General features: G+C 54.7%; 9 protein-coding genes across 9 annotated transcripts; 6 read left to right on the top strand and 3 right to left on the bottom strand.

The window, feature by feature from the left end:
* Window positions 1-594: 594 nt before the first annotated feature.
* On the top strand, window positions 595-1,743 carry adhT-2 (alcohol dehydrogenase; the record flags this gene model as incomplete). The annotated part of the gene is made up of 2 exons (XM_037322884.1): window positions 595-654; window positions 706-1,743. The coding sequence occupies 2 exons, from the start codon at window positions 595-597 to the stop codon at window positions 1,741-1,743; spliced, it is 1,098 nt and encodes a 365-aa protein (XP_037179657.1).
* An 819-nt stretch (window positions 1,744-2,562) lies between these two features.
* On the top strand, window positions 2,563-4,352 carry AMID-1 (Amidase; the record flags this gene model as incomplete). The annotated part of the gene is made up of 2 exons (XM_037322883.1): window positions 2,563-2,591; window positions 2,651-4,352. The coding sequence occupies 2 exons, from the start codon at window positions 2,563-2,565 to the stop codon at window positions 4,350-4,352; spliced, it is 1,731 nt and encodes a 576-aa protein (XP_037179654.1).
* Window positions 4,353-4,914: 562 nt separating this feature from the next.
* Window positions 4,915-5,817, bottom strand: xecD-1 (2-(R)-hydroxypropyl-CoM dehydrogenase; the record flags this gene model as incomplete). Its single annotated transcript, XM_037322882.1, has 3 exons — window positions 4,915-5,210; window positions 5,269-5,712; window positions 5,769-5,817. The coding sequence occupies 3 exons, from the start codon at window positions 5,815-5,817 to the stop codon at window positions 4,915-4,917; spliced, it is 789 nt and encodes a 262-aa protein (XP_037179655.1).
* An 810-nt stretch (window positions 5,818-6,627) lies between these two features.
* Window positions 6,628-9,333, top strand: klf1-3 (Zinc finger protein klf1; the record flags this gene model as incomplete). Its single annotated transcript, XM_037322881.1, has 6 exons — window positions 6,628-6,681; window positions 6,761-7,028; window positions 7,088-7,366; window positions 7,424-8,444; window positions 8,492-8,907; window positions 9,083-9,333. The coding sequence occupies 6 exons, from the start codon at window positions 6,628-6,630 to the stop codon at window positions 9,331-9,333; spliced, it is 2,289 nt and encodes a 762-aa protein (XP_037179660.1).
* Window positions 9,334-9,667: 334 nt separating this feature from the next.
* Window positions 9,668-10,495, top strand: CGCA056_v007632 (uncharacterized protein; the record flags this gene model as incomplete). The annotated part of the gene is made up of 1 exon (XM_037322880.1): window positions 9,668-10,495. The coding sequence occupies one exon, from the start codon at window positions 9,668-9,670 to the stop codon at window positions 10,493-10,495; it is 828 nt and encodes a 275-aa protein (XP_037179661.1).
* Window positions 10,496-10,938: 443 nt separating this feature from the next.
* On the top strand, window positions 10,939-12,112 carry twfA (Twinfilin; the record flags this gene model as incomplete). The annotated part of the gene is made up of 3 exons (XM_037322879.1): window positions 10,939-10,957; window positions 11,076-11,653; window positions 11,717-12,112. The coding sequence occupies 3 exons, from the start codon at window positions 10,939-10,941 to the stop codon at window positions 12,110-12,112; spliced, it is 993 nt and encodes a 330-aa protein (XP_037179658.1).
* A 300-nt stretch (window positions 12,113-12,412) lies between these two features.
* SFC1 (Succinate/fumarate mitochondrial transporter) lies at window positions 12,413-13,653 on the bottom strand (the record flags this gene model as incomplete). Its single annotated transcript, XM_037322878.1, has 5 exons — window positions 12,413-12,566; window positions 12,635-13,094; window positions 13,166-13,414; window positions 13,489-13,536; window positions 13,596-13,653. 5 exons carry the CDS (start codon window positions 13,651-13,653, stop codon window positions 12,413-12,415), a joined length of 969 nt encoding a protein of 322 aa, XP_037179659.1.
* Window positions 13,654-16,010: 2,357 nt separating this feature from the next.
* Window positions 16,011-18,386, bottom strand: scon-2 (putative E3 ubiquitin ligase complex SCF subunit scon-2; the record flags this gene model as incomplete). Its single annotated transcript, XM_037322877.1, has 2 exons — window positions 16,011-17,786; window positions 17,850-18,386. The coding sequence occupies 2 exons, from the start codon at window positions 18,384-18,386 to the stop codon at window positions 16,011-16,013; spliced, it is 2,313 nt and encodes a 770-aa protein (XP_037178849.1).
* Window positions 18,387-21,251: 2,865 nt separating this feature from the next.
* On the top strand, window positions 21,252-21,817 carry yjgF-1 (2-iminobutanoate/2-iminopropanoate deaminase; the record flags this gene model as incomplete). The annotated part of the gene is made up of 2 exons (XM_037322876.1): window positions 21,252-21,563; window positions 21,620-21,817. 2 exons carry the CDS (start codon window positions 21,252-21,254, stop codon window positions 21,815-21,817), a joined length of 510 nt encoding a protein of 169 aa, XP_037178848.1.
* Window positions 21,818-24,107: the final 2,290 nt, after the last annotated feature.

Below are 24,107 nucleotides of genomic sequence, written 5' to 3'. Positions count from 1 at the left end.
GACAGAACGCGTGTGCGGGGGTTAATGGGAGAGAGTTTATTGTCTTGCTCACAGATAGCGAGGTGACCGGCCTTAAGGAAGGTCGCCCACCACACTCAGCTCACTGTGTAATGAGGGGTAATTCAATCTGGTAAGCTCCATTAGTCCGCCAGATGCCTTTGCTGCCAGGGACCATAGCTTATCGCGGGGTGCCGGGGCGGGTCACTCAAAAGGCATCGTTTTTCCCAGCAATTTGATTGGAGGATTAGATCTTCATCAATTGATTTGCGAAATGTTGCTAAAACTAGAACTGAGGAAAGAAGAGGGGCGATGCTGAAAGTGGGTGTTGTCGGGGATTGCTCCGTACACTAAAGGAGAGTTGGAGACACTTCTGAGAGGAGTTGGAGACTAAAATCCTCCAAGTGAGGGGCGTCAGGTCCCTCTTTCAGAGAGAGAGAGATGGTCTCCAACAGCTCCTGTTCCCTCATTATCGCAACTGAGCCTGGATATGGCCCAATTTTGGTCGTGACAGGGTCGATCGACGAATGTTGCTCCTACGACATAACGAGCCCACCCTCTCAGTCGTATCAGTCTGACAAGAAGTTTACTTGCACCATGACGCAAATGACGACCCCAAGCATTCCCCCCCTTATGAGGGCTGCCCAAATATCTGAGGTTAGTTTTTCAGTCATGTCATTTAGACAGGCAGAGACTAAAGTGTTGCAGTACGGTAAACCCTATGAGCTGGTTGAGAGGCATGTGCCGGAAGTCCGCGACAACGAACTTCTTATCAGAGTTCATGCGGCTGGCTTCTGTCACTCTGATCTACAAGTGCTGCAAGGGCAATTCAAGTCGCCTCTAGGCATGATCCCATCACACGAGCCTGCCGGTGTAATCGTCAAAGTTGGCACAAAATGTAGTCCTGCCTGGAAGATTGGCGACCGGGTTGGTGCACTCAATTACAAGAATTCGTGCGGGGAGTGCAGTGGTTGCGGATTGACGAAGCGCACGAGTGGGCAACTTGATCCGCGGTTCTGTGACAAGAGAGAAACTGCAGGCTTCCAACACGACGGCGCATTCGCAGAATATCTATCGATTGATCCAGAGACCACAGTCCGTCTGCCAGCATCACTATCGTTTGACCAGGCTGCGCCTTTGATGTGTGCAGGGGCAACGGTATGGGGATCGCTGGAGAGAGCGACGGCTGGGCTCAGCCCGGGTGAGACAGTGGCTGTTGTTGGTATCGGCGGGCTCGGTCATCTCGGTCTGCAGTTCGCTACCGCCATGGGATTCCGCACAATAGCCATCGACAATCGACCTGCTGGCAGGCAACTTGCCACGGAAATGCCTAATGAAGCTCTGAAGCCAGCGCTGGTGGTTGATTCCGGTGCTGAAGACGCCACTGCAAAGATCATGGATTTCACGAACGGCGAAGGCGTTGCTGCTGTAGTGGTCTGCACTGACTCGTTGGCGGCCAACAACTGGGCCTTATCGATACTGAGGATTGGAGGCGTCATGGGTGTGCTGGGTCTTCCGGCTGACGCCTGGAGATTTGACTCAAGTGTGATTGTATTCAAGGAGCTCACCATCCGTGGAAGCTATGTTGCCAGCCGAACGGCAACAGAGAGGATGATGAGAATTGTCGAGGAAGCTGGCGTCAGATCGCACATTACACTCGTGCCGTTTGACGGGATTCCGGGTGTTGTAGAAATCTACCAAGACAGCGCTTTTAGGGGCAGGCTCGTGGTCCAGGTAACAGAGTGAACACCTTTCCACTTAGAAAGTCCACCTACATACAATCGGATGGTGACAAGCTCTACCTGCTTTGAGGCTTGGTGGATAAATCACACGAGACACGTATTTCCTTCATTCCCGCCCTCAAGTCTGGTGAAGGCACGTTGCTGGGAATGAAAATGCGACAGATGCAAATATGGCCAGAGTGGGCAACAGAGGGTCAGCGACAGCGACAATGACCTCAGCTGCAGCTGCAGCAAAGTGTGGCAGCAGAGACAGGGGCAGAGATAGTCCCAATCAGATGAGCTTGCTTTCCTACTGGACTGAACAGGGCATCGCCCCCCTCCCCTGGCATCTCTACCACCAAACCAACAAACCGGGTGACAATGCAACTGTTGTTTATGCAACATCTCCCTCCAACTTTGATCCCCACGATTTCTGAGCTTTTTGCCAAAATTTCACGTCACTTCACAGCTTTAGCATCTCGTTCAGCGCTGGATGTGGAGCTGGGGCAAGAAGACTTCCCCGACTCGCGCGGTTTATTACCAACTTAACTACCCCATCGACCCTTCTCCAACCCCGAGACGCGACTAATGGGGTCGTACCGCCCGGCGGGGTCATTCTCCTGTCATCGCGTCCACTAATGCCGACTTCATTCTGTTTGTCATCGGAGACCCTTCTCGCCACAAACCGGTACAATGACCCCCGGAAGTTGTCTCCGACATTTCCTCGCGGCTCCATCATGGATCATGTCTTGATACACATATGAGCAACCAGTTGGGCTGGCTTCAAGCGGCATCCGTGGAATACACGCTGAGCTCGCAGTAGAAACTTGGTCAATTGCCCACCATGTCTGTATTCTTCAAGGATATCTCATCGTACGGCCATCAAAGTTGTCCACTTGACTAACAGACCTCTTGCTAACTGCTCTATCTAGGGATAATCCTGTCCAGAAAGGCGACGTCGAGAAGCTACTTGAGCCGCTTGGTCTGACGATCAAACCCGAGGAGTCGGCCGACTACCAGAGACTCCTAGCCGCGGTCCACGACTGTGCAACCCGCATCGATCGCCTACCGGACTATCAACCAGTCCCCGATACGAAGAAATACCCCCGCGAAAATATCCATATTCCTACAGCAGAAGAGCAAGAGTTTGGTCATGCTTGGGCGCACCGGTTTCTAATCCGAGGAGATCAATCCGCGAAGGACCCTTCGTCAGGGTCACTGAAGGGTAGAAGCGTCTGCCTGAAAGACTGCATCGCTGTTGCTGGCGTCCCGCAGTTCTTTGGCAGTGACGCCTTTCCTCCATGGACACCGTCAACAGATGCTACCGTGGTGACCCGAGTGCTAGATGCCGGAGCCGATATCCTGGGTACAGCAACTTGCGAACACTTCTGCAATTCCACGGCGTCGTTCACTAGCGCTCAAGGCACGATCGAGAATCCATACAGAGAAGGTTACTCTACAGGCGGTAGCACCTCCGGCGGTGCGGCACTGGTTGGTTCGGGAAAAATTGATATTGCTCTCGGCACGGATCAAGGAGGCAGCATTCGAGTTCCCTCGTCCTTCTGCGGATGTGTCGGAGTAAAACCTACACACGGCCTGATTCCCTTCACCGGCTTCACAAGCGGCGATGCCATCGACGACCACGCTGGACCCATATGCCGATCCGTCATGGAGGCTGCCCAGTGCCTCGATGTCATTTCAGGCTATGACGGCATCGACGACAAGTCATTGGGTGCTGAAGCCCACGGGTCATATAATTTTGCCAACTTTCTTCGTTCAAGTTCCGGTCGCCTCGATGGGATCAAGATCGGTATTCTCAAAGAAGGTTTCCACCAAGAGATTGTCGATCCAAGAGTCAGAGACCACGTCCTGATGGCGGCACAGAAGCTAGAAAGCCTAGGAGCTGCGGTGGAAGAGGTTTCCGTGCCGCTCCACCTCGAGGGCCCTTCAATTTGGACTCTTCAGCAGCGTATTTCAGGCTCTTCGGGCATACTGGGTCGCGCTACTGGCCACAGGGGACTCGGTCTCACAGAGTTTGAAAAGGCTCGACTGCCATTCACTGATCCTAGCTTTCATAAGCTATTCCCTTCAACCAAGAACACTGTCATCAACGGCCTGTACCTGCAAGACAAGTTCCCTGGGCTCTATAGCAAAACGGTCAACATTGGTCGTCAGATCAGTGATGCCTACCAGCGGGCTTTTCAAACGTACGACGTCATCATCATGCCAACGACACCTTTTGTGGCCCCGCGACACGGTGCTCGGGACTCGGTCTTGGGTTCATTTGAGCCCACAATTGGCCTCACAACAAATACGGCTGTCTTCAATGTCACTGGACATCCAGCCATGTCCATGCCCGTTGGCTTCATTCCCGCAAAAGATGATGCACAGGTGATGCTGCCGGTTGGTATGCAGATTGTTGGTGGGCTATGGCAAGAGAAGAGCATACTGAGAGTTGGACACGCTTGGGAAAACAACTTTGATTGGCGGGCTCTCAAAAACATCGAGGAATCAACTAATCAGGTACATGACTCCCCTCCTAATGGAGCGAGCATGAAGTCAAACAGCAGGCCCGTGCCTGAAGTAAATAGCACCACGTCACCCACCCTCAAACGGGTGAAACTCTCCGCCTGAGAGCAGACGGCGAGATCTCATCTATTAAAATCTCAAAATAATCACAGTTGATTCATGTTGAATTCTCGTTTCCCAGATTACAAGTCCAATCAGTTGCAACGATACGTTGACGTGCTGCCTGCTTGTTTTCTTTACCAGAGACATACGTTCAGTCTACTGGCATGCTTTCAGTGAAGCAATGGGTAAGAGATCGAGAGAAATGCAAGGACATGAAACGTAAGAGACAAAGACACAACCAAGAATATCCGCAGCTGTCGGAGACATGGATGTGAATGGAGGCAGAACCAGAGAAAATTGTGGCGGCGAAAATCTCAGAGGCAACAGACACTGACGTTGCGATAACACGGACAACGTCGGTCTCCCCAGCGGTGGGCACATAAAGAACCCTTTGAGAGCAGTTCAGTTTCAGACATTAAGGGCTGTTTGCTACCCGTAATTTTCACTCTGGAAGACACATCGTTGTAAATCGAATGCAACACCAGCAACGAGTCTGTCACAACTACGCTCGTAATAGATAGATCAGTTCGATTTGTGGCTTTTTGGATACCTCTGATGAATGTATTTAATTGATTGTGTAGCCGCCATCAACGACCAGTGCGTGTCCTTGAACAAATGACGCCTGGCTAGAACACAAGAATAAGACTGCGTTCGCCACCTCTTCGGGTGTCCCCATTCGTTTCATGGGCGCAATGTCAACCGCTGGCTTCAGCCTCTGGATCAACTCCTCGTTTGCTGTCGTCATTGGCGTCGCAATTACACCCGGACAGACACAGTTTACTCTGATTCCATCTTCCGAGTAATCAATGGCGTCGGATTTCGTCATATTGATGATGGCAGCCTTTGACGCACAGTATGGGGCTATTCGAGAGGTCTCGTTAGTGATCTTCACTTGCGCTTGTGATACTCTCGAGCTTACCAGCTTTTGGTCGGGCGACTACGCCGAGCTGACTGGCGATGTTTACAATAGATCCTCGCTGCTCTGGATGCTCAGATAGTGGCTTTTGTCTCAACATGTGACTTAGCACGGCGCGGGACGCCAGCCAGCTGCCCTTGTAGTTGACACTGTTTATGAGATCAAACGCCGCCGTCGACGTCTCGTGAGATTTCAGTGATGCCCCCAAGATTCCTGCGCAGCTCACTGAGTAATCGATACGAGAGAAAGCCTTGGCAATGTCTCCAACGAACGAGTTGACAAACGTCTCGTCAGAGATGTCACCTTCCCGACTCAACACCTCCGCTTTGGGGTGGATTTCTAGAATCGCATCGCGCGTGTCAATAAGTGACCTTCTGTTCAGGTCTGTGATGGCGATTCTTGAGCAGCCTGACCGAGCAAAACCTCTGGCAACAGCTGCCCCGATACCTTCGCATTGTCAGTGATGAAGTAACCTCGAAGACGAGGAGCTTGGGCTCACTTACCCGTTCCACCAGCGCCCGTAATGAATGCGACTCCGGGAAACTTGAACATTATGATGCTTGGGGCCGGGGTCGTTGCAGTAGCACTGTAAAGGAAAACGCAATATGCTTTGAGAGCAGCTGCTATGTTATGCCTATCGTTACATGGACCAGATAGGTCGACATCGGCCTGATGATCACTTCCCAACTACTCCAACACGCCCGAGCGTGAACCGGCCTAAAGACCCGATTCAAAATACCGAGTGGATATTGCGGGGAAACGGGCAAGATACGGCCTCGGAGAAAAGCAGGATATTCATTGTCACAGGGGTAACGGCGCAAGTTAATTCGCCCAGTCCAAGGGAGCATCGAACTTAGATAGCCGCCGTGGGGGACATGGATACGAGTCATGTTCTCCAAAGATAATGGCCGCCTTGGGGTCGTCGATAAGACCCACAAGGGGAACAATCTTCTCCAACATAAGCCAAGGGGATGCCCCAATTAGCCTTCTCTCCAACTTGCCCTGTCTTTCTCATCACCTCCAACCACGGCGTCTGTGTGTGTGTGGGAAAGGATGCTGTCCCACAACGGTCCCGGCACGCAGACCCAGCCGCCACCGCAGCCGCATGCACAATCGCCGCAGGCTCTCCATCCCAGGCCTCATTCGACTCCAGTCAAGCGAAGGAGACGAACCGGTCACGGCCCCGATGCTCGTTCGTGCCCTCACTGTGGGCGAACGTTCAAGCGCACCGAGCACTTGGAGCGCCATGTTCGGACGCGTCAGTCATCCCATCTCCTCCACAGCCGTTTCCTATCTACTCCAAGTCCTCGCGTGATTTTGACACATCACGACACCTAAGCTAGCACTCCTGGCTTCTTCTCCATGACCCAGATGCCCGGAACTCTGCCACGTGCCTTGACGCTGACCTGCTCGCGTGTCAGACACCAAGGAAAAGCCCTTCATATGCCGTTGTGGAGCGGCCTTCGCTAGGCGAGACCTGTTGACCCGCCATCAGCGGATCGCCTTTCATGAGGACGGCTCCGAGTCTCCGGAGGGCCCTTCGGAGCCGGACTCCGGTGAAAATAGCCATGCGCCGCCAGTCGAGGCTGACCTGGCTGCTGCCGTCTCTCTCTCGGGCATGAGCGTGGATCATTGGTCGCAACCGCCTCCTCCGCCGCCGCCGCAACCTGCAGATCTGTATCCCATGGCCGTCCCTAGAAATGGTGGCCTCGTAGATGCGTCGTATCAGCAGACTTTGATAACGGATCAGTTCTACGAAAATGGTTGGTTGCAGATACGGCGTCCCTCATTTGGCTTTTGTTGCTTACAAACCTCCGGCCAGGCAATCAGGATGTTGTTGGGTTTGACGCCCACTTCCGAGAGTTTGCCAACTTCCTCGATGGCGTCGGTCTGCCTGCAGAGTGGAGTCCCTACTTCCACGGCCCAGACAGAGACAATGATGTCGTCGACCCAGGCATGAGAGACTCAAGGGTGAAAGACTCGAGGGAAGGAACAGCCACCCCAGGGCCTCGCAGTAGGACCCGGCCCGGAACCCCTTTCAGCTCTTGGCTGCCATCGGCTCCAACAGGGAATCGCATCTCAGAGAACTTGCCCGACGCCAGTAAGTAAATGAAGTTGTGAATAATGCAGGCGTGGACTTCTCTCACACATGATTCAGTTCCTCGCTCCGTAGACAATGAGTCTCAGCCATATCGCATCTCGGACGAGCAGCGTTCTCGTCTCAATGCATCCATTGAGAGCTTCCGCGACATTCTTGACCCAAACTTCAAGTTCCCATCCCGCCATGCACTAACCCGTTACCTGACGTCTTACTTTGAAGGCTTCCACTCACACATGCCTTTCCTTCACACGCCAACATGGCGGATTTTCGAGCATTCGCTCGAACTCATTCTCGGCCTGGCTGCTGTGGGCGCACAGTACTGCTTCGAGCACCGCATGTCTGAAAGACTCTTCTACGCCGGCAAAGCCATCTTGATGGAGCGCCTTGCCCATGAGTCTGATAAGTTCGGGCACAAGACAGGGTCGTCTCTCAGTATGCCTCAACGGCGCGAATCACGACCCATCCTGGCAAGAGATTGGGGTCCGTGGGAACCCATAGAGACTGTTCGTGCTTTGATTGCACTCATGGGGTATGCGACTTGGGAACCCAAGGTGTCACTGATGCAAGAGGCATTCGGCTTGCAGGGACTTCTGGCTCAAGTCTTGCGCGAAGTAGGCCTCCATGAGGAAGACGGGCGCCAGCCTCCTGCCGACCAGACCACGCCACAGGCAGCTTGGCATGCGTGGGCCCAGCAAGAGTCAGCACGGCGCGCGAAGCTGATTGCCTTCTCTTTCATGCATACACATAGCATTGCGTATAACGTTTATCCTGTTCTCCGCAGCAATGAGGTTGGCCTTCGGCTGCCTTGTTCGACCAAGGAATGGAAGGCCTCGAATGCTGTCCAGTGGCAGATCGCCCGTCGAGAGACTGATAAACAGCAGCTCTTTTTCCAGGATGCGTTGTCGCTTCTGCTGAGAAACACTGATGGCACTGCGCCACTTGATCCTATCCCCACCCCACTGGGCAATTACATACTCTTACACGGTCTGTTGCAGAGGATATACATCGTCCGAGACCTCTCTTTGCCGGTGATGGATCACTCAGCATCATTGCCTAGCGAGGAGGTGGACAAGCTTGAGTAAGTCCAATTACAATCATTCACCACACAACGCTAACCTTCACTAGACGCGGCTTGCGATCGTGGACTGCGGGATGGCAACAGGCTCCCGAATCGAGTCTCGACCCAAACAACGAGAACGGCCCCATCCCTTTTACTTCCAGCTCACTGCTTGGACTGGCCTACGTTCGGATCTATCTCCACCTAGGTCCTTACCGACTGCTCGAAACTCGAGATCCGATCCGCATTGCCAAGGCCATATATCGATCACCCGCAGTCGAACGAAGTGGCGGAGTCATTACTGCGCTTCTTTACACGGCCCATATGCTGAGTATTCCCGTGAGACTCGGCGTCGACCGTGTCGCCCGTAGCCAGGCATTCTTCTGGAGCGTCAGACACTCACTCTCGGGTCTTGAGTGTGCTGTTTTGCTGAGCAAATGGCTCTTTTCCCTGACGGAGGCCTCGGGCACGACGCCGTTGAGTGGTAAGTCCTTTTACCCGCCCGGGCTTCTGTTACTGGAGCGGAGTTCTACGCTGTACCTGTTTTTCCTATCATCCATATCATCCCTGAAGTCGTCATTGTCTGCATTGTATTTATCCGCCCGGCAGCAAAGCCCCTTTGCGAAAAGGTCAGAGGACACCTGCTGACAGGATTGCAGACAGCGAAGACAGGATCTTGCATTGGGTACGCTGCATCGTGGAGGAAGCCTACGACGTGGTTGACTTTGACGACGACGAGCCCGAAGTGGGTGTAGACCGGGACCCTGCGTCTCTCAGTCTGGCAGTACTGAGGATCTGGGCGCACTTCTTCAAAAGCAATACTCAATGGCCGTTTATCAACATGATCGGAGAGAGCCTGGAGAAGTATCGGGAGCTGCTTATGCGGAGTCGGCCACAGCAAGCGACCTGAGTCAGGTACCAATTAGCAGCACACAGCTCAACTGTTGTGCAACGATGGTGGTAAGCAATTACGACAAGGATTGGGACTTTGGCCGCTTGGCAAGACAGGTCATTTAATTGCTGCTCAGCTCCTCCCAATTGAGTTTCTGCTTATCGTACATCAGCATCTAGCGCTGATTTCGCGAGTTCAGCCGTGGGTACACCGCCCGGAGAGACCGGGACGCGTCGATGCTACGTTAAATGATCATGGCAACCCACACCGCTTGCAGATGGTTTCTTGTTCGCGAAGAACATGCTCAGCTCTTGTTAGTTTCCCTGTTTTGCCCCGAGAAAGCTCGATCAGCATGGCAACTCCAGAGGACAGGTCGCGCGATGCTGGCCCTCCCAGGGTGATTGCCGTCGGGCTGCTTCGCACCGGCACGACCTCTCTCAAAACAGCTCTCGAAGAACTGGGCTTCAAGCACGTCTACGATGGCCTCGACTCCCGCACCAAGCCGACCCACTGGGATTTCCTGGAGCGAGCGGCGATGGCGACTTGGCCTGAAATCAACGCCAAGGGCCACTCACCTCGGCCGAAGCCCTTCACTCGAGAAGACTGGGACGAGCTGTTTGGGGTGTACGACGCGTTAACGGATTTGGTGTGCTTCTTCGCGGTGGAGCTGGCGGATGCGTATCCCGACGCCAAGATCATCCTCACGGAGCGCGACTACGACACGTGGTATCCCAGTTTCGAAAGCCAGGTCCTCTGGCCTAATTTTCAGCCCTTGACCAGCATGTTGATTAAAATTCTGGGCACCATCGTCGGCAACCGGGCGGGATTCGCCATGCAGAAGATACTCCGCGGCTTCTCGGGAGGTGCGTCGAGCCTGGAAGACTTCCGCCGCATGACACCGGAAGTGTACCGTCGGCATTCTGAGCGCATCAAGGCTCACATTGCGCCTGAGAGGCTACTGGTGTACAGGGTGGGCAAGGACGGGTGGAAGCCTCTATGTGACTTTGTCGGGAAAGAAGTGCCTGAGGGCAAGGCGTTCCCGTTTGCGAATGACCGACAAGCGCACGAAGCGTCGAATGCAAAGATTATTAGAAATGCTTGGTTTCAGGCAGCCAGGATTGTCGGAACGTATGGTGTTGCTGTCGGAGCTGCATTTGCGGCGTGGAAGTGGCTCAGGTAGACAGAGTGATATTTTGCGCCTTGATCAGAATGAAGCTATTCGCAGCAGATGATACCGTGGTCGTGAAGAAAGTGATAGCGGTTACCAGGCAGAACCCATGGGTAAGGATAGGTGAGGTGGCTTACATAACCCGAGTCAATGGCGGAAGCCCGCCCCCTCCTCCGCTGGCAGCTCCAGGCGCGGTGTCCAGGTACCCGCAGCGACCACTAAAGTGCTCCTACCCCTCCATTGTAAACCATTGGAGCCCCATCCTGGAATCCACCCAACAGCTGACGTAGCGGCCGCATCTCCAGCTTCACAACTCAACACCGCCGCTGCCGCCCTCAATCGTCGCCGAGGGAGTTGTGTGTATATATATATCCCGTCCTTGTCGCCTTAGCTTCAACCTGCGTCCTAGAGAAACGAACCGCAACACCTAGAGCGACCCCTCGAAACCGCCAAGCATGCAGTCTGGCATTTCTGGTACGTTCCGTCCCGCTGCTGTCCTTGTCCCGCCCCCGTCGCTGTCCACCGCCAGATCGCGAATATCCTCAATTCCCTCGCTCGAGGTTCTAAACCCCACGGCTAACACTCACATCAGCCTCCCAGGAGCTTGTCTCCCAGTTCAACACTCTCCTCGGGAGCGACAAACACTTCGGCCTTCTCGTCACCATCGACAGCGAGACCCTCGCTCCCGTCCAGTTCCTCCCCAAGTCCTCCGACTCGTTCGACGACAACCTGTCCGCCCTCCAGCCGCACCTCAAGCCCAACGAAGCCCTCTATGCCCTCCTCCGCCGCTATGATACCGCTCCCCGCCTGACGGCCGTCACATATGTCCCCGACTCCGCCAAGGTCCGCCAGAAGATGCTCTTCGCCTCCACCCGCCTGACTCTTGTCCGTAAGCTGGGCTCCGAGCACTTCCGCGAGTCCATCTTCGCCACCACCCCAGAAGAGCTTTCTGCCCAGGGCTTCGTCAAGCACGATGCCCACACCGAGCTTGAGGCCCCTCTGACCGAGGAGGAGCGCAGTCTCGGTGCAGTCAAGCAGGCTGAGGCCGAGGCGAGCACCGGCACGGGAACCCGTGAGATCCATCTTAGCAAGACTCTCGCCATGCCCATCGCCGAGGACGCTCTCGCTGCCATGAAGGACCTGAACGGTGGTCGTGTGCTGGTCATGCTGGTGCGTAACCAACTCTCCACCCACCTACCTCTTAGCGGACCAACGGCTGACTTGCATCTACAGAAAATCAACCCCGAAAAGGAATCCGTCGAGCTCGTCCCTTCTTCCGAAAGCCCCTCCAGCATTACCGAGCTCACCCAAACCATCTCCTCCACCGAGCCTCGCTTCACCTTTTACCGCTTCACCCACACCCACAACGGCGCCGAGTCGAGCCCCCTGCTCTTCATCTACACCTGCCCCGTCACTCCCGGCAACAAGGCCATCAAGAACCGCATGCTGTACCCGCTCATGAAGCGCGCCGTGCTCGAGATCGCGACCGGCGAGGCCGGCCTGACCCTGGACAAGAAGCTCGAGGTCGAGGAGCCCAGCGAGGTCACCGAAGACTCGGTCCTGGCCGAGCTGCATCCCAAGGTGACGGCCAGACAAGGCTTCAGCAGACCCAAGCGTCCCGGAAGGTAAATATGACGGTGTAGGGCTGCAGGCGGGTAAAGCGGGAGAAGCAAGAAAAAAGGTCGAGCGCATGCAATGCAAAGGCGTTGGGTCCCGAGCCTGTAGATCGGGCTGATGATAGACAGAATTGATTCGCAATGCAATACTTTCTAAGTATGTTCGGCATATCTACAACTTGCGGCATCTGCTTCCTCTTCGCGTGCAACCATGCCTCCTCCCCACCTCTTGCTTTCGACGTGCAGATTAAAAACTGGTATCTTGCATCAACAGACAGCCACCTGAAAAGCAGTTCCCCTTGACCCTGTGCATCTACTCTTCGTATTTGCCTCCAGTGAAGGACACGTTGCTTCTCTCCAGCTTTTCCTTGAGGTACTCGTAGACGGTAAACGTCACGGCCTGTCCCGGCGCAACACGCATGATGCGAGGCGTGATACCCTTGTAAAAGGCGTGCATGCCCTCTTGCCTGCGGACGCACACACTTTGTTAGTACTCTGCAGGCTCTCAGGAACAATGCGAGAAGACAACACTCACTTGAACATATCACTCGAGATCTTGGCAATGCGACTCCACGCGCTCGTTCCGAACTCGGCAGGCGTCTTTTGCAACCTCGTCTTGATGGTGTCGATCGGCGCATTGCTCAACGGGCCCATGGCACCGCTGACGAGGCCGATCACCGTCGTCTGCCAGCTCGGCAGGTTTCCCCCCGCGTACTGCGGCTGGTAGTCCTTGAGCGCCTCCTTGAAGTACGAGTAGGCCGTGAAGTTGACGGCCTGGTTGCTACCCTGCCGCAGCGCCGTCAGCGACACGCCCCGGTACAGCGCGCCGAAACCCTCCTCCTTGACGACAGTGTACAGCGCGTGCGCCGCGTTGCGGTACTTTGGGATGTCGAGGGGGTCCGCCATGGAGTGGTGCTGCGCCTGCAGACGGATCTTGATGACCTCCATCGGCGTCACGACGGCGACAGCTTCCGTCACTCCCGCGGCGAGGCCAGCTGTCTCTCTGGTCAATGAAAAACGTTCTCTCTCTGCGGGTCAAGATTGGGGGAGTGTTGGAGAGACCTACCCAGGAAAGTCGCCTGTCCGCTGACGATCCCCGTCTTCTTGTCCGCCAGCATCTGCTTGTAACCCTCGAAACTCGTGAACCGGATGGCCATCTTGGGCACGATGCCCGTCAGCACGGCGCCGAGACCCTTGTACAGACCCAGCGGCGTCTCCTTCTTGACGATCTCGACTCCGGTGCGGATGAAGCCGCGCTTGGGCGCTCCGGGCTGCCTTGCGCGCCGCGACAGCTGCATTCGGACCTTGATCGTGTCTGATTGTGTCGCACGTGTCAGTCAAGATGTCTGTCACCCGTTGTGAGGTTTGCGCCGAGGGGGGAGAACTTACCGAGTGGGTGGCAGACCAACGCCTCCATCATGCCGGCACCACCGCCAGCTATACCATCGCGTTAGTCGCGGTCGTCCCATAACGGAATTGCGGGTTGTGGGACATACCAATGAGGTTCGTGGCAGCCGACGTCGTCTTGCCATCTTGCTTGACCTTGGAGGCCATGATTCACGAAGAAATAGAGATATGCGCAAACGAGATGACAGGAAAGGTAGGCAGCAGGAGGCTCGCGCCAAGTGTCTATAAAGAACAAAGCAAGAGTCACGCTTTCTTCTTTTCTGTTCAATGGCAAGAACAATGACGATGCTGCGCGGGTAGGTAGAGAAGGAGGTATCAAGAGGAAGTAGTCATACAAGAGCGGGACACACGGGAAAGAGCAAGGAAAGAAGCTTGGGAAGGAGCCGGGACGAGAAGAAGAAGATTCGGAACAAGTCGTCAAGTCAAGTCAGGGACGGACGTACAAAGCAAACATCCTCGGCGCCGGTGATGAAAGCCACGGCAGAAGATATAAAGGTGGCGTACTAGGCGTGTGTTGGAGGGGACGAGGGGGGTGGTGGTTCACAGTGACGAGGGGTCAAGGCACAAGCCAGAATAGAAAATCAGCCCCGGGACAAGCAGACATATGCAGATGACTCGAGGTTCCCCGACTTCAGACGGTACCCAGGTGTGCGTACGTATGTGTGACTCTGGATGTGTACCTAGACACAACCTTCCCGAGCATGAGGGGAGCAGACGAAAAAGCATATGAGGAGAAGGTGTCCCTCAGTTCCGCCCCCCTTCACCCGCGGCACAACGACGAGGCCAGACACTAGACGGCCCAGCGCCAGGGGCATCGGCAGACCGGGGCACCAGGGCGTGTGTGGATGGATGAATAGGAACAGAAAGAAGTGCAGAGCAGAGCAGAGTAGACACGGACGCTTCCTTGTCTTCCACGCAGTAGTGGTAGGAAGAACAAGTGCAGAATGGAAGAGACAAGCACGGGGCCGATGTCTGAGTGGCTCAAACCATCGAATCTTCAGACGTCTGGCTACTAGCGCACTTGCGCACGCGTGGGTTGCGACAAGATGATGAGCGCGCCCAACCCGATTCGGCGGAACGGAGGCTGTGACTGGGCAGACGGGGGTTGGAGGGATGGGATGCAACCGTGTGGAAAGGACTCGAAGAGAGGGACCATGGGGAAAAGGCATCTTGGATCATCCTTCTTCAGTCATTGAAATGTTTTCCCCCCTTCCAAAACACCCCCCTGGCTCTCGATTCTTCTGTTGGAGAAGACCAATTGGTTGCCGGAATCATCAACAGCGGCACTGGACGACCGGAGCTGCGTGCACACTGTCAGTGCTGGCTTCGGAAGAGAGGCATGGACAAAGCAAAGCAATGCTGAGGAGAGAGAGCTGAGGATACCTTGGTCCAACTATCAATTGTCTGACACGGTACTCTGTCAGTCAGTCAGTCGTCGGCCTGTGATTCTGCGCAAAGAAGAGTGACGTAGCGCCAAATGCGAAAGTCGTTGCCCCGTTCCAGCGCGCGGCATGCTACGGCAGAAACCTCCGCGGGCCACTGCAGCCTTCACATTACCGACTCCAAGCCGAGCTTGTGATTTTGCGGGGGAGACATGCGGTACGTACTCGTCCGCAATGGAATGTGAACCTACCTGACAAGATTGTGGATACCGGGCACTTCCGGCGCTGGGCCGAGTGGAAGGGCCATTCGTCAGAAATGCCGAGGTTCGGAGGCTGGTCCTGGCCTGGATCACCATCTTCACCTCTTCTTCACGTCTTCTTCCTCTTCCCCAGCCAGTCCAACAGACACCAGCAGCAGACATCACACACTATGCCGCTTTCGGAGCCAATCCAGTGGTCTCGTCAGGCACCGCCTCATGGCCTTCTTGGCCCAGTCATCAGCTGATGGAGGGACGGGCGGGAGGAAACCAGCCTGAACCTGGTCTTGCTCCCGTCCTGACTCCCTCCCTCCCTCTACTATGTACTCAAACAGCTGCTTCCAAGTTCCCGCCGCTGCTAATTTTGCCACGACGCGCCGGTATCAGATGAAAGTCCTTCGTGCTAGATAAAATGAGGCTGGCCAGTCGTTAGATCCAACGTGAGACACCAACCAAAAAAGCACGAGCACGTGAAAGCATGGTACGAGTCGTAAATTCTGTAGTAGATTAAATCGGGCCTCTTGATATATCCTGTACTCTGGATTGCTGCCACTACCTTTTTCCCATCCTGGTCCCTTTTTTGTAATGGACAGAAAATTCCCATAAAAAAGCAGCCCATGAACGCCGCCCACCTTGTGAGATTTCCCTCACCTTGTGAGATTTCCCTTTCCATACCCTGCCCAGAGTCCTCGAGGACTTTTCTAAAATAATCTGAACGTAAAGAGACAAGTTGCCAAAGGCATTTTCTTCTGTCGTGCAACAAAGTCCATCTCTCGTAAATCGCCGTTTGGGAATCGTTTCGCCAGACACCTGCCAGAACCCCCCAATATAAAAGAAGAAACTCCAAAAATTACAATCGCTCTTTTCACGCAGGGGTGCCGCACTCTTCGAGGGGACCGTCTGCTTCGAAACTGTATAGGCGAACTTCGCCATCTTCACTTCCACTGGCCATTCGGCTGTCGCTGAGACCGACGCAGGTCACAGGACCCGAGTGGCCGGTGAAGGTGCGCTCGCACTTGCCGCTCTTGGGCTCCCAGACCTTGACCATTGAGTCGTTGGCGCCGGTGACCACGCGGAGGGTGTCGCCGACGAGACCCCAGATCCCTTCCACGTGACCAAACATGGTGCGGAGACACTTGCCTGTGACGGTGTTCCACACCTTGACGGTGTTGTCCAGGCCGGCCGTGATCATGTAGCGGGGCGGGAGGGGCCGGGTGGGGTCCGACGCGAAAGCGCAGCCGAACGCCGTCCGGTCATCGTCCGCCGAGCCCGAGTCTCCGAAAGAGGAGCCGAGGATTGACGCCACGTTCGCTGAGGCATTCGCCGAGGCCGAGGGGGTGGTGCTACGGCCGCTGTGGACGGAGGAGTTGTCGGCAATGTCGGCCGCTAGCATCTCCTCGTCCGGTTCAAAATCCTCCGGCATCAGCAAGACTTGCTGGACCTGGCCCATGTGGCCTTCAAAGACCTTGATGCACGTTTTGTTTCGCAGATCCCAAAGTCGGACGGTGCAATCGTCCGAAGCCGAGAACACCGTTTGCGAACTGGGGTCAAGTCGCACATGGTTGACCCAGTCCTCGTGTCCGCGCAAGCAGAATGTTTCCCTGTTGTGAAGGTTGAAAATCTTGACCGACTTGTCAATCGATCCGGACGCAATGTGCTTGCCATCATAGTCGACGGAAATGACGCCTTCGCTGTGGCCTTGGAGAGTGTTGAGGCACTCGCCAGTCTGCCAGTTCCAGACCTTTATCGTGTGGTCCAAGCTGCCGCTGAAGAGCAAGTTGCCAACAAATTTGAGCGTACGAATGCCCATGGTATGACCGGTCAAGGTGCGGATCTCCTCCCCTGTCACAATGTCCCAAATCTTGACCTTGGCGTCATATGAACCAGTGGCGAGGATCTCGTCGTCAAACTGGAGACAGGTCACACCGTTGTCATGGCCCTTGAAGGTCTTGATGTGGCATCGGCCATACTTCCAATTATATCCGACCTTGAAGCGGTCGCGATAGACGCTCTTCCACGGTCGAATGAGGCGGTCCTTCTCCCGCTCGGTCTGGGCCTTGGGTGCACCGGGCTCGCCAACCTCACGGCAGGCGCGTTTCCTGCTGTCGTCCAAGACAACGAGCTCACGCTTCTTGTTGGCATTGGGGGACGGCGCAGGGGCGGCGGCCTCCGGCTCAGGTTCCGGCGCTGGCTCTGGCTCCCGGGCGGGCTCCTCGGCCCTTTGGCTCCGGGCAAGCTCCTTCTGCTTGTTCCAGTCTCGCAGCCTCTTGCGCTCGAGGAGGGGCAGACCGAACCCACACTTGGTACACTTGCGGTCGATGTGCTGTTCGCACATGCGGTGCCATACGACGTCGTCGTCGGCGAGGTCGCGCCACCTCCTGCTGACCTGTGCAGCCTTGCAGAGAGAGGCGGTGTCGAGGTAGCCGAGGACCTTGTAGGATATTTCGGTCGGGAGTGCAGCCATGAAGTCGATCTTGAGCTGCTCGTGGACTTCGCGGGAGACGGTGGATAGCTGGGGGAAGCAGCACTGGGTGATGATACCCTGGAGCATGAGGTCGCGGTGCTTGGCAGGGGCGGCAGAGAAGAGGGACCACACGTGGGTGATGGCTTGTTGGTCGGCGGAGGGGAGCTTATCGAGTTCCTGTGCGCAAGTGTCAGCACGGAGACGATAGTGCCTGTGTGCATCCAGACTGGCTTGGCTTACACTTTGGATCAAGACCATTTTGGACTCGTCGGCGGCGCGACGACACTTTGCGTCGGGCCGGTGACGATAGCAGAACTTGCTGCTGGGGTCTCGCTTCTGGTTGAGGGTGTTGTCCTCGGTCTGTACGTCGGGCTTGCCGATGGGAGCGTAGATGCCAGGGATATGTTCTCTGAGGAAGGGAGTCACAGTCTGGCCGACCAGCTGGGTAGGCATATTTGCTGGAAATCGCGAGGCTTCTCCCTCGTCTGGTCTCCGTCTGTCGCAGTTGTCTTTGGAAGGCTGTTGGTTCGTAGTCACATTGTTGGCGACGGTGGTGGTGGGATTGGAAGCAGGTGTAGAGTTGGAGTCGGAGTTGAAGCCGGCGTCGTCGAGGGCGGTGAAAGTCGGCGTGGTTTTGAAGTAGCTGGGAGAAGGGATGGCAGGAGACTTGGAGGCAGCGAGCTCGTCATGGCGGTGACTGGACGACGAATGGCTCAAGCCCAGATCTAGGTTCAGACTCCGGGGATCCGGGACGGTTGACGTGCTTGCGAGGTCCATGGCCGCAATAGGTTTCAGAGCGGGCAGTGGAAAACAGAGGAAACGAGCAGCACAGGCGACCGGGGAAGTGGTATCAAATCATCCGGCTGGTGCTTGTCCTCTGGAACCCAGCGAAATGTCGCCAAGGTCGAGGGAACAGGGCCAGCAGTGCCCCCTAAGGTCGAGGGGCAGCGAGAGCACGCAGCGACGAGACGGACGCAAGCGTATGCGTGTGTGTGCAGTGACACAGGGTGACACTCTATTGTTTCTGGGTTGTTGGCAGGTGTTTTGGGTGAGGGTGAGGCGAGAGGACCTGGCGATGGCGTGCGAGCCAGGGGAAAGGAGATTCGCAGTGCTGTTTATAGTATGGCTTGGTGTGCTGGATATGTTGGCAGCTTCCAAAGGAGGGAGCCCCGGATGATCCACAGGAACGGCGCCCGACTGGTGGAAGCAGGGGAGCTGGCAAGGGCACGCAATTCAAGCGCTCGTTGTCGAGTTCGCGCGCGGACGTCTGTGGTGGTGTTTTGTGGTGTAGCGCCTGAGTTGGGCACGTTGAGGAGACGCACGGCGAGGCGCAGAGCAGGTCTGGCAGGAGGTTGAGCCCCTGGTGATTCGTCGAGACGGGGGGCGGAAAGATGGGACGGTTTTGCTTCTTCGACTTCTGTGGCCTTGGTTCTGTTGTTTGGGTTGCCTTTTTGCGGTCGGCAGGGTAAATGGTCGAGCAGCAGCGCAAGCCAAGGTTGGATGGAAGCAGCAGGCGAGAGGTATGAATGCGGATCGTCGAGGCTGCTGGTGGATGGACAGACGACAAGGTTCAGCCGAAGGGGGTGTATGTGCTTGTGTGTGTAAGGTAATGGGGACCGGTGAAGACGGCGAGAAACAAAGAGGAAAGTATCGAGGTGGCAGCGCGCTGGTGTCGTCGTCGCTTGGCTTGGTGTCGTGATCGAAGCCTGTCTTGGATCGCGGTCGGAGGAGAGGGAAGGGAGGTCGAGTAGTTTTATCGTGGTCGTCTTAGACGGTGGACGGCGCAAGCAAGGTAGGTACTTGGGTAGGTGAGGGAGGAGACAGAGGAAAAGACGGTCGCAGCGAGGCCGACGTCGATTGCGGTGCGGGCGTGCTCCGGGCAGTGACTGACTGGGACGTACCTGCCTGTGGTAAGGTACTCTGTACTGCGTACTGCGTAGGGGAGACTCGAGAGGCGTGATAGAGGTGCTTTGGGGCGAAAATGGCGACATCGCCGGGTCAATTGGTGTGAGCCCCCCAGATGTTCCACTTCTGCCACAGCGGTTCCCAGCGGTGCTCCAGGGGTCCAGCCCCACTCCCAGCGATGAGGTGACCGCTAAGCGAGTCCGCCGGCCAGTGACAGCGCGCGCCGGACGAGGCTAACGGTTGTCGCTGCCGTCGTGGGAGACGGCCACACGGCTACGGACGGGTCTCGCTGCACCGTCACCGATAGCCGACTGCGCTGCTGCTGAGATTGCGGGGGAGCCACACCGTAAGGCTGGACCGACTGCCATTCCTCTCTCACCTCTCACACAAACAGCCAGCAGAGAGAGGTACAGAGACGAAGGAGTACTTTCTATGGTGTATGTCTCCAACTATACTATGCAGTAAACACCGTGAGTTGACTGGCTCTTTCTTCAATCAATCAGATATCCGGTGCATCCCATCGCCGATTCAATTCAGAATACCTTACGCAAAGAACTAAACCAAAGTCCCAAACGCCGTAACGGACAATTTCTCAAGGTGCACAGTCATCACCAAAAGCTTACATAACAGGATGCGTTGTCAGCAAATCATGCAAGCAGCACACACCACACACCCGCCAACCACGAATTTCCATCAGTCACTCTTCCCAATATTGAACCAGTCAAATGTCGCCGCCAAAACGTTGAAGGGTCACCTGCGCATTCTCTTCTTCCAAGAAAAGAAAAAGAAAAAGAAAAAGAAAAAAAATCAATCCGTTTTGCTAAGACCGAATCGGCGATTAGACCATCGCCGTTTGGCCTTGCACCTTTCTCTCGTCATCAACTGGGTCTCGAATGATTCAGTCTGGGCTGGGCCTGGGCTGCGAAACCACTAGTGGTAGACAACAAGAAGAAAAAGAAAAAACTTCAATCTTCCGCTGGATCCGTCTGCAACCTTGATTTTTCAGCACAAGCTTGCGACATCGTCAAATTTCATTTCTACATAAGGTCCTCTCTGTTTCTCGCCTCCCCAGAGTCCAGCGGGGACTGCTGCCGGTACCTGTCCGTACCTTTCCCTTCCCAGTAAAAAGGCGCCCTCTTCTCCAGACTGCACCGAGTACCGGCGATGAGGTTAAGGCCGTCGCCAATGTCGCCATCCTGGCCGCCAATCTCCCCAATCGGGATGAGCTAACGCGACCGTGCGATGGCGTCATTTTCAACACTCAGCAATCAATGCCAGCAATACCTGCGCCTGCGGACCCCATTGCATTCGATTGCGATTGCGCCATCCCAGGTCACGTTCGAGAACAACTTTGTCCAACCCATGCCATCCATGTTGCACTTAGTCACTTATTACTTACCTAGCAGCAGTTCCTGAGAACGAACGCCTTCCTTATCCCTCCTAGTGTTCAGGGGCGCATCTCTACTATTCGTGTTCCTGAACTCTGCAACACCTTCCACAAAAATTGTAGCCATCGTAGCCGCAATCACAGAGAGGTATAATTGCTTGCCAAGACCATTTTGAGTGACATGCGTGCTGCGTGACATCACATAGTGGATCAATACAAGTCTCCTTGCAGCTCACCACCTGTAAATCAGGTTGAGATGCTACCGAGTATGGCCTCTTATATACAACCGTTTTGGCGTTGAGGCTGTCCAATTCTTTGCCAAAGACACGCCATCACAGGAAACATTCGCAATGAAATTCTTTGGTGTCATAACATGTTTTCTGTTTGCGCTCGCAGCAGCGAATACATCTCCACAATCACCAGAGCCAACTCTGGAACCAAACTACACATCCCCGCTGGGCGTGAAATACATCAACCCTTCGACTAGCTACGATGTCACGGGGCCCTACAGCCTGCTGTCCATCGCAGGCCCAACGCTCTACATCGCCGGCGTTCGTGGGATACATCCCTCAAACAGCTCGCTCGCTGAAATCGGGTATCCCAGAATACGCCTGGCATATGAGAACATGGCCCATTTGGCGCGGTCGGCGGGGTCCGATCTGGTCAGGACATGACTCCCACTGCAGTGAAAAAGTTACCCCTGTTGACATGTTTCCAGACATCATGCGTTCGTCTGGTTGTCTATGTGTCGGACATGTATCGCTATCGCCCCATCGTCAACCAAGTCCAGAATGAGGTTTGGGCTGAGCTGAACACCACCGGCAAGGTGCTGTTCCCGCCCAGAACAATCGTTGAGGTACAGAGGCTGAACGACGATGATATCGTCGAGGTCGAGGGCACGTTTTGGCTGGGCTAAGAGACTTGATCACATTGTCCAATAATCTGGACTCAACAAACACATCCGGGCTCCCACATTCTTCTGTTACTGGTCGTTCAGGCTTCAAAATCTAGCCATTTCCAACCTGACATTGCGTTATTGGCCAATGGCCCCCTCAACCAGGGTCTCCCAGGCCAAGCTTCTCTTCCCCAATGAGGCTTCCGACCGACAGCCGCTGTCCCACAACAGCAGCTTTGCGCATCCACACCGCACAATCGTCTCAGCCCACTATCAATTGCATTCCTGACTTTGCAGGCTTTTCCACCGGTGACAATGCCTGGGCAGTGGGCGTGTGATTATCTCGACCGAGACCGACCGCGGAGCGAGCGTGTGGCTTTACGACGGGGATAAACCCGAGCGATCACGCAAGAATCCCTTATCGACTCGTGTTGATAACTAGACCTCGCATTACTGGCTTTCTCCGATACTTTCTCCGAGAGAAGGAAGGTCGTTAGATATCACCCAGACGCCACCAGGATCAGCAGGGATGCCAGATTCACGAAAGGTCTTTTGTCCGGGCGAATGTTTGGCATTCATTAAACAACTTGCACAAAAAAGTGCTGACCTCCCTGGGCTTTCGTTGCCAGATATCCAGACACGTCGACAAGTGTGTGCTTCCCCCGGCTTAATGCAGATACGCCACAGTCCTCCGTTTCACCGAAGCCAATTGCTTGCAGATGCCGTCCTACCACTGACACATAAAATCCTCCATTTGCCTCGCCAAGGTCTTGTCTATGATCTTCACCACCATCAGTAATACGGCTTTTCACAGAATTGCTGCCACCCGTAACATGGCCTAGGCTCCCCGTCGGATCTGATTTTCCGGGTGAAATTTGGAACTTCTGTTCTGATAGACGGGAAGCGGCATTCGCCGTCTTGGCCTGCAACGCTTTACCTAGCTTCGTGTTCATTGGTTGTCCGGGTGAACTGTTGAAAGTCCATTGACAACGGCATACCTCACATTAGTTCCCCTGCTTGACCTCCGTGCCTCCCAAACCATCTGGCATAAGTAGACGGACAGTCGCGGCCCGATATGAACGATGTAAAACGGTGAAGTAGCGGATGTATCGTCAGAGCTATTAGTAGATGGTTTCTCAAACATCCTCTCTGCGCGCCGCATCGAGTGGTGTTGAATCGCATAGCAACTTGGGATTAGTCTCCCATGGCTTTCCTCTACGGATGTCCCTGTTTTTGTCAGAGCATCTTGATGGCCTATTGCCTATATCGTCAATCTCAACTGCCTGCCTGACAGTGCCATCGCAGGATTCCCAATCTGAAACGTGCGACTCAAGGAAACAAATCCTCATTGAAAGTAGCATTGATGAAAAACCCAACTTCGAAATCGAAAACAACTTTTCACATCTGTTCCCAAAGTCCGGTCCCATGCTGCGCGCGTGTTGCCGAGATGCATGGCGGTGCGCTTAACTCATCCCACATGATCCCCCACAGCTTAAAACCAACCTCTATGCCAGCCTCGGGACTATCAAATGTATCTGTCCAGATTTGTTTGGCTTATACTAGGTTACCTGCTGCTGAATGCGCCTAACTAAAGATTTGGACTTGTCCCAAGGTCAAATTGCTTAGCCGCCAACGACGCGCCCAGAACGGCATCTCTGCCATGGACGCTCCAGTTCCTGAGGTCACTGCAAATTTGTGGGATGTTCATCCAAGCCAAGCGAGGTAAGACATTCGACACTGACATATCCTTGGTCCTTTCCAGCCGGGTCCCGTTGGGACAGTCTAGGTGATGCCCTTCATGCCTCCCATAACCCACCTTAGTAGTCATCGGTTAAGTTGCGGACTTGTCCACTATGTTAAAGTAATAGGCCCTAGCCAGTATGGATTGTGTCATCACCGCAGAGCACTTATCTGACTCTTAGAACCGGGTATCGGTTGCGGTGGATATGACTCCCGTACTATGTTTTTAAACTTGACGGCTTGCAATTGGCTGACGATGGCGTGATTTAATTAACAAAAGTGTTAGATTGTTGACAACCCTAGAATTCCAAACTTATAGCTTGGCATGACAGACGTCTGTAGAATGGGTCATCTGTCTTGCCATGACTTGTAAGCTGTGCATTGCACTGCCGATATTCAAGAATACAGGTATAGTGTGGTACTCAAACACCAAGCCCACGAGAAATCTTACACGTGAGCCAGGGGGCAATCAAGACAACTCGAAGATATACATACAAAAATGATGTAAGTCTTTTGAAACGAATTTATGAGCTCTGTCTCCGACTCTAGTAGTGAAGCCAGAACTTATCCC

The sequence above is a fragment of the Colletotrichum aenigma genome (genome assembly GCF_013390185.1).
Source record: "Colletotrichum aenigma strain Cg56 chromosome Unknown KSG_Cg56_contig04, whole genome shotgun sequence".
NCBI lineage: Eukaryota > Fungi > Ascomycota > Sordariomycetes > Glomerellales > Glomerellaceae > Colletotrichum > Colletotrichum aenigma.
Note: the sequence above shows the minus strand (reverse complement) of the source record. Positions and strands in the feature narration are given on the sequence as shown.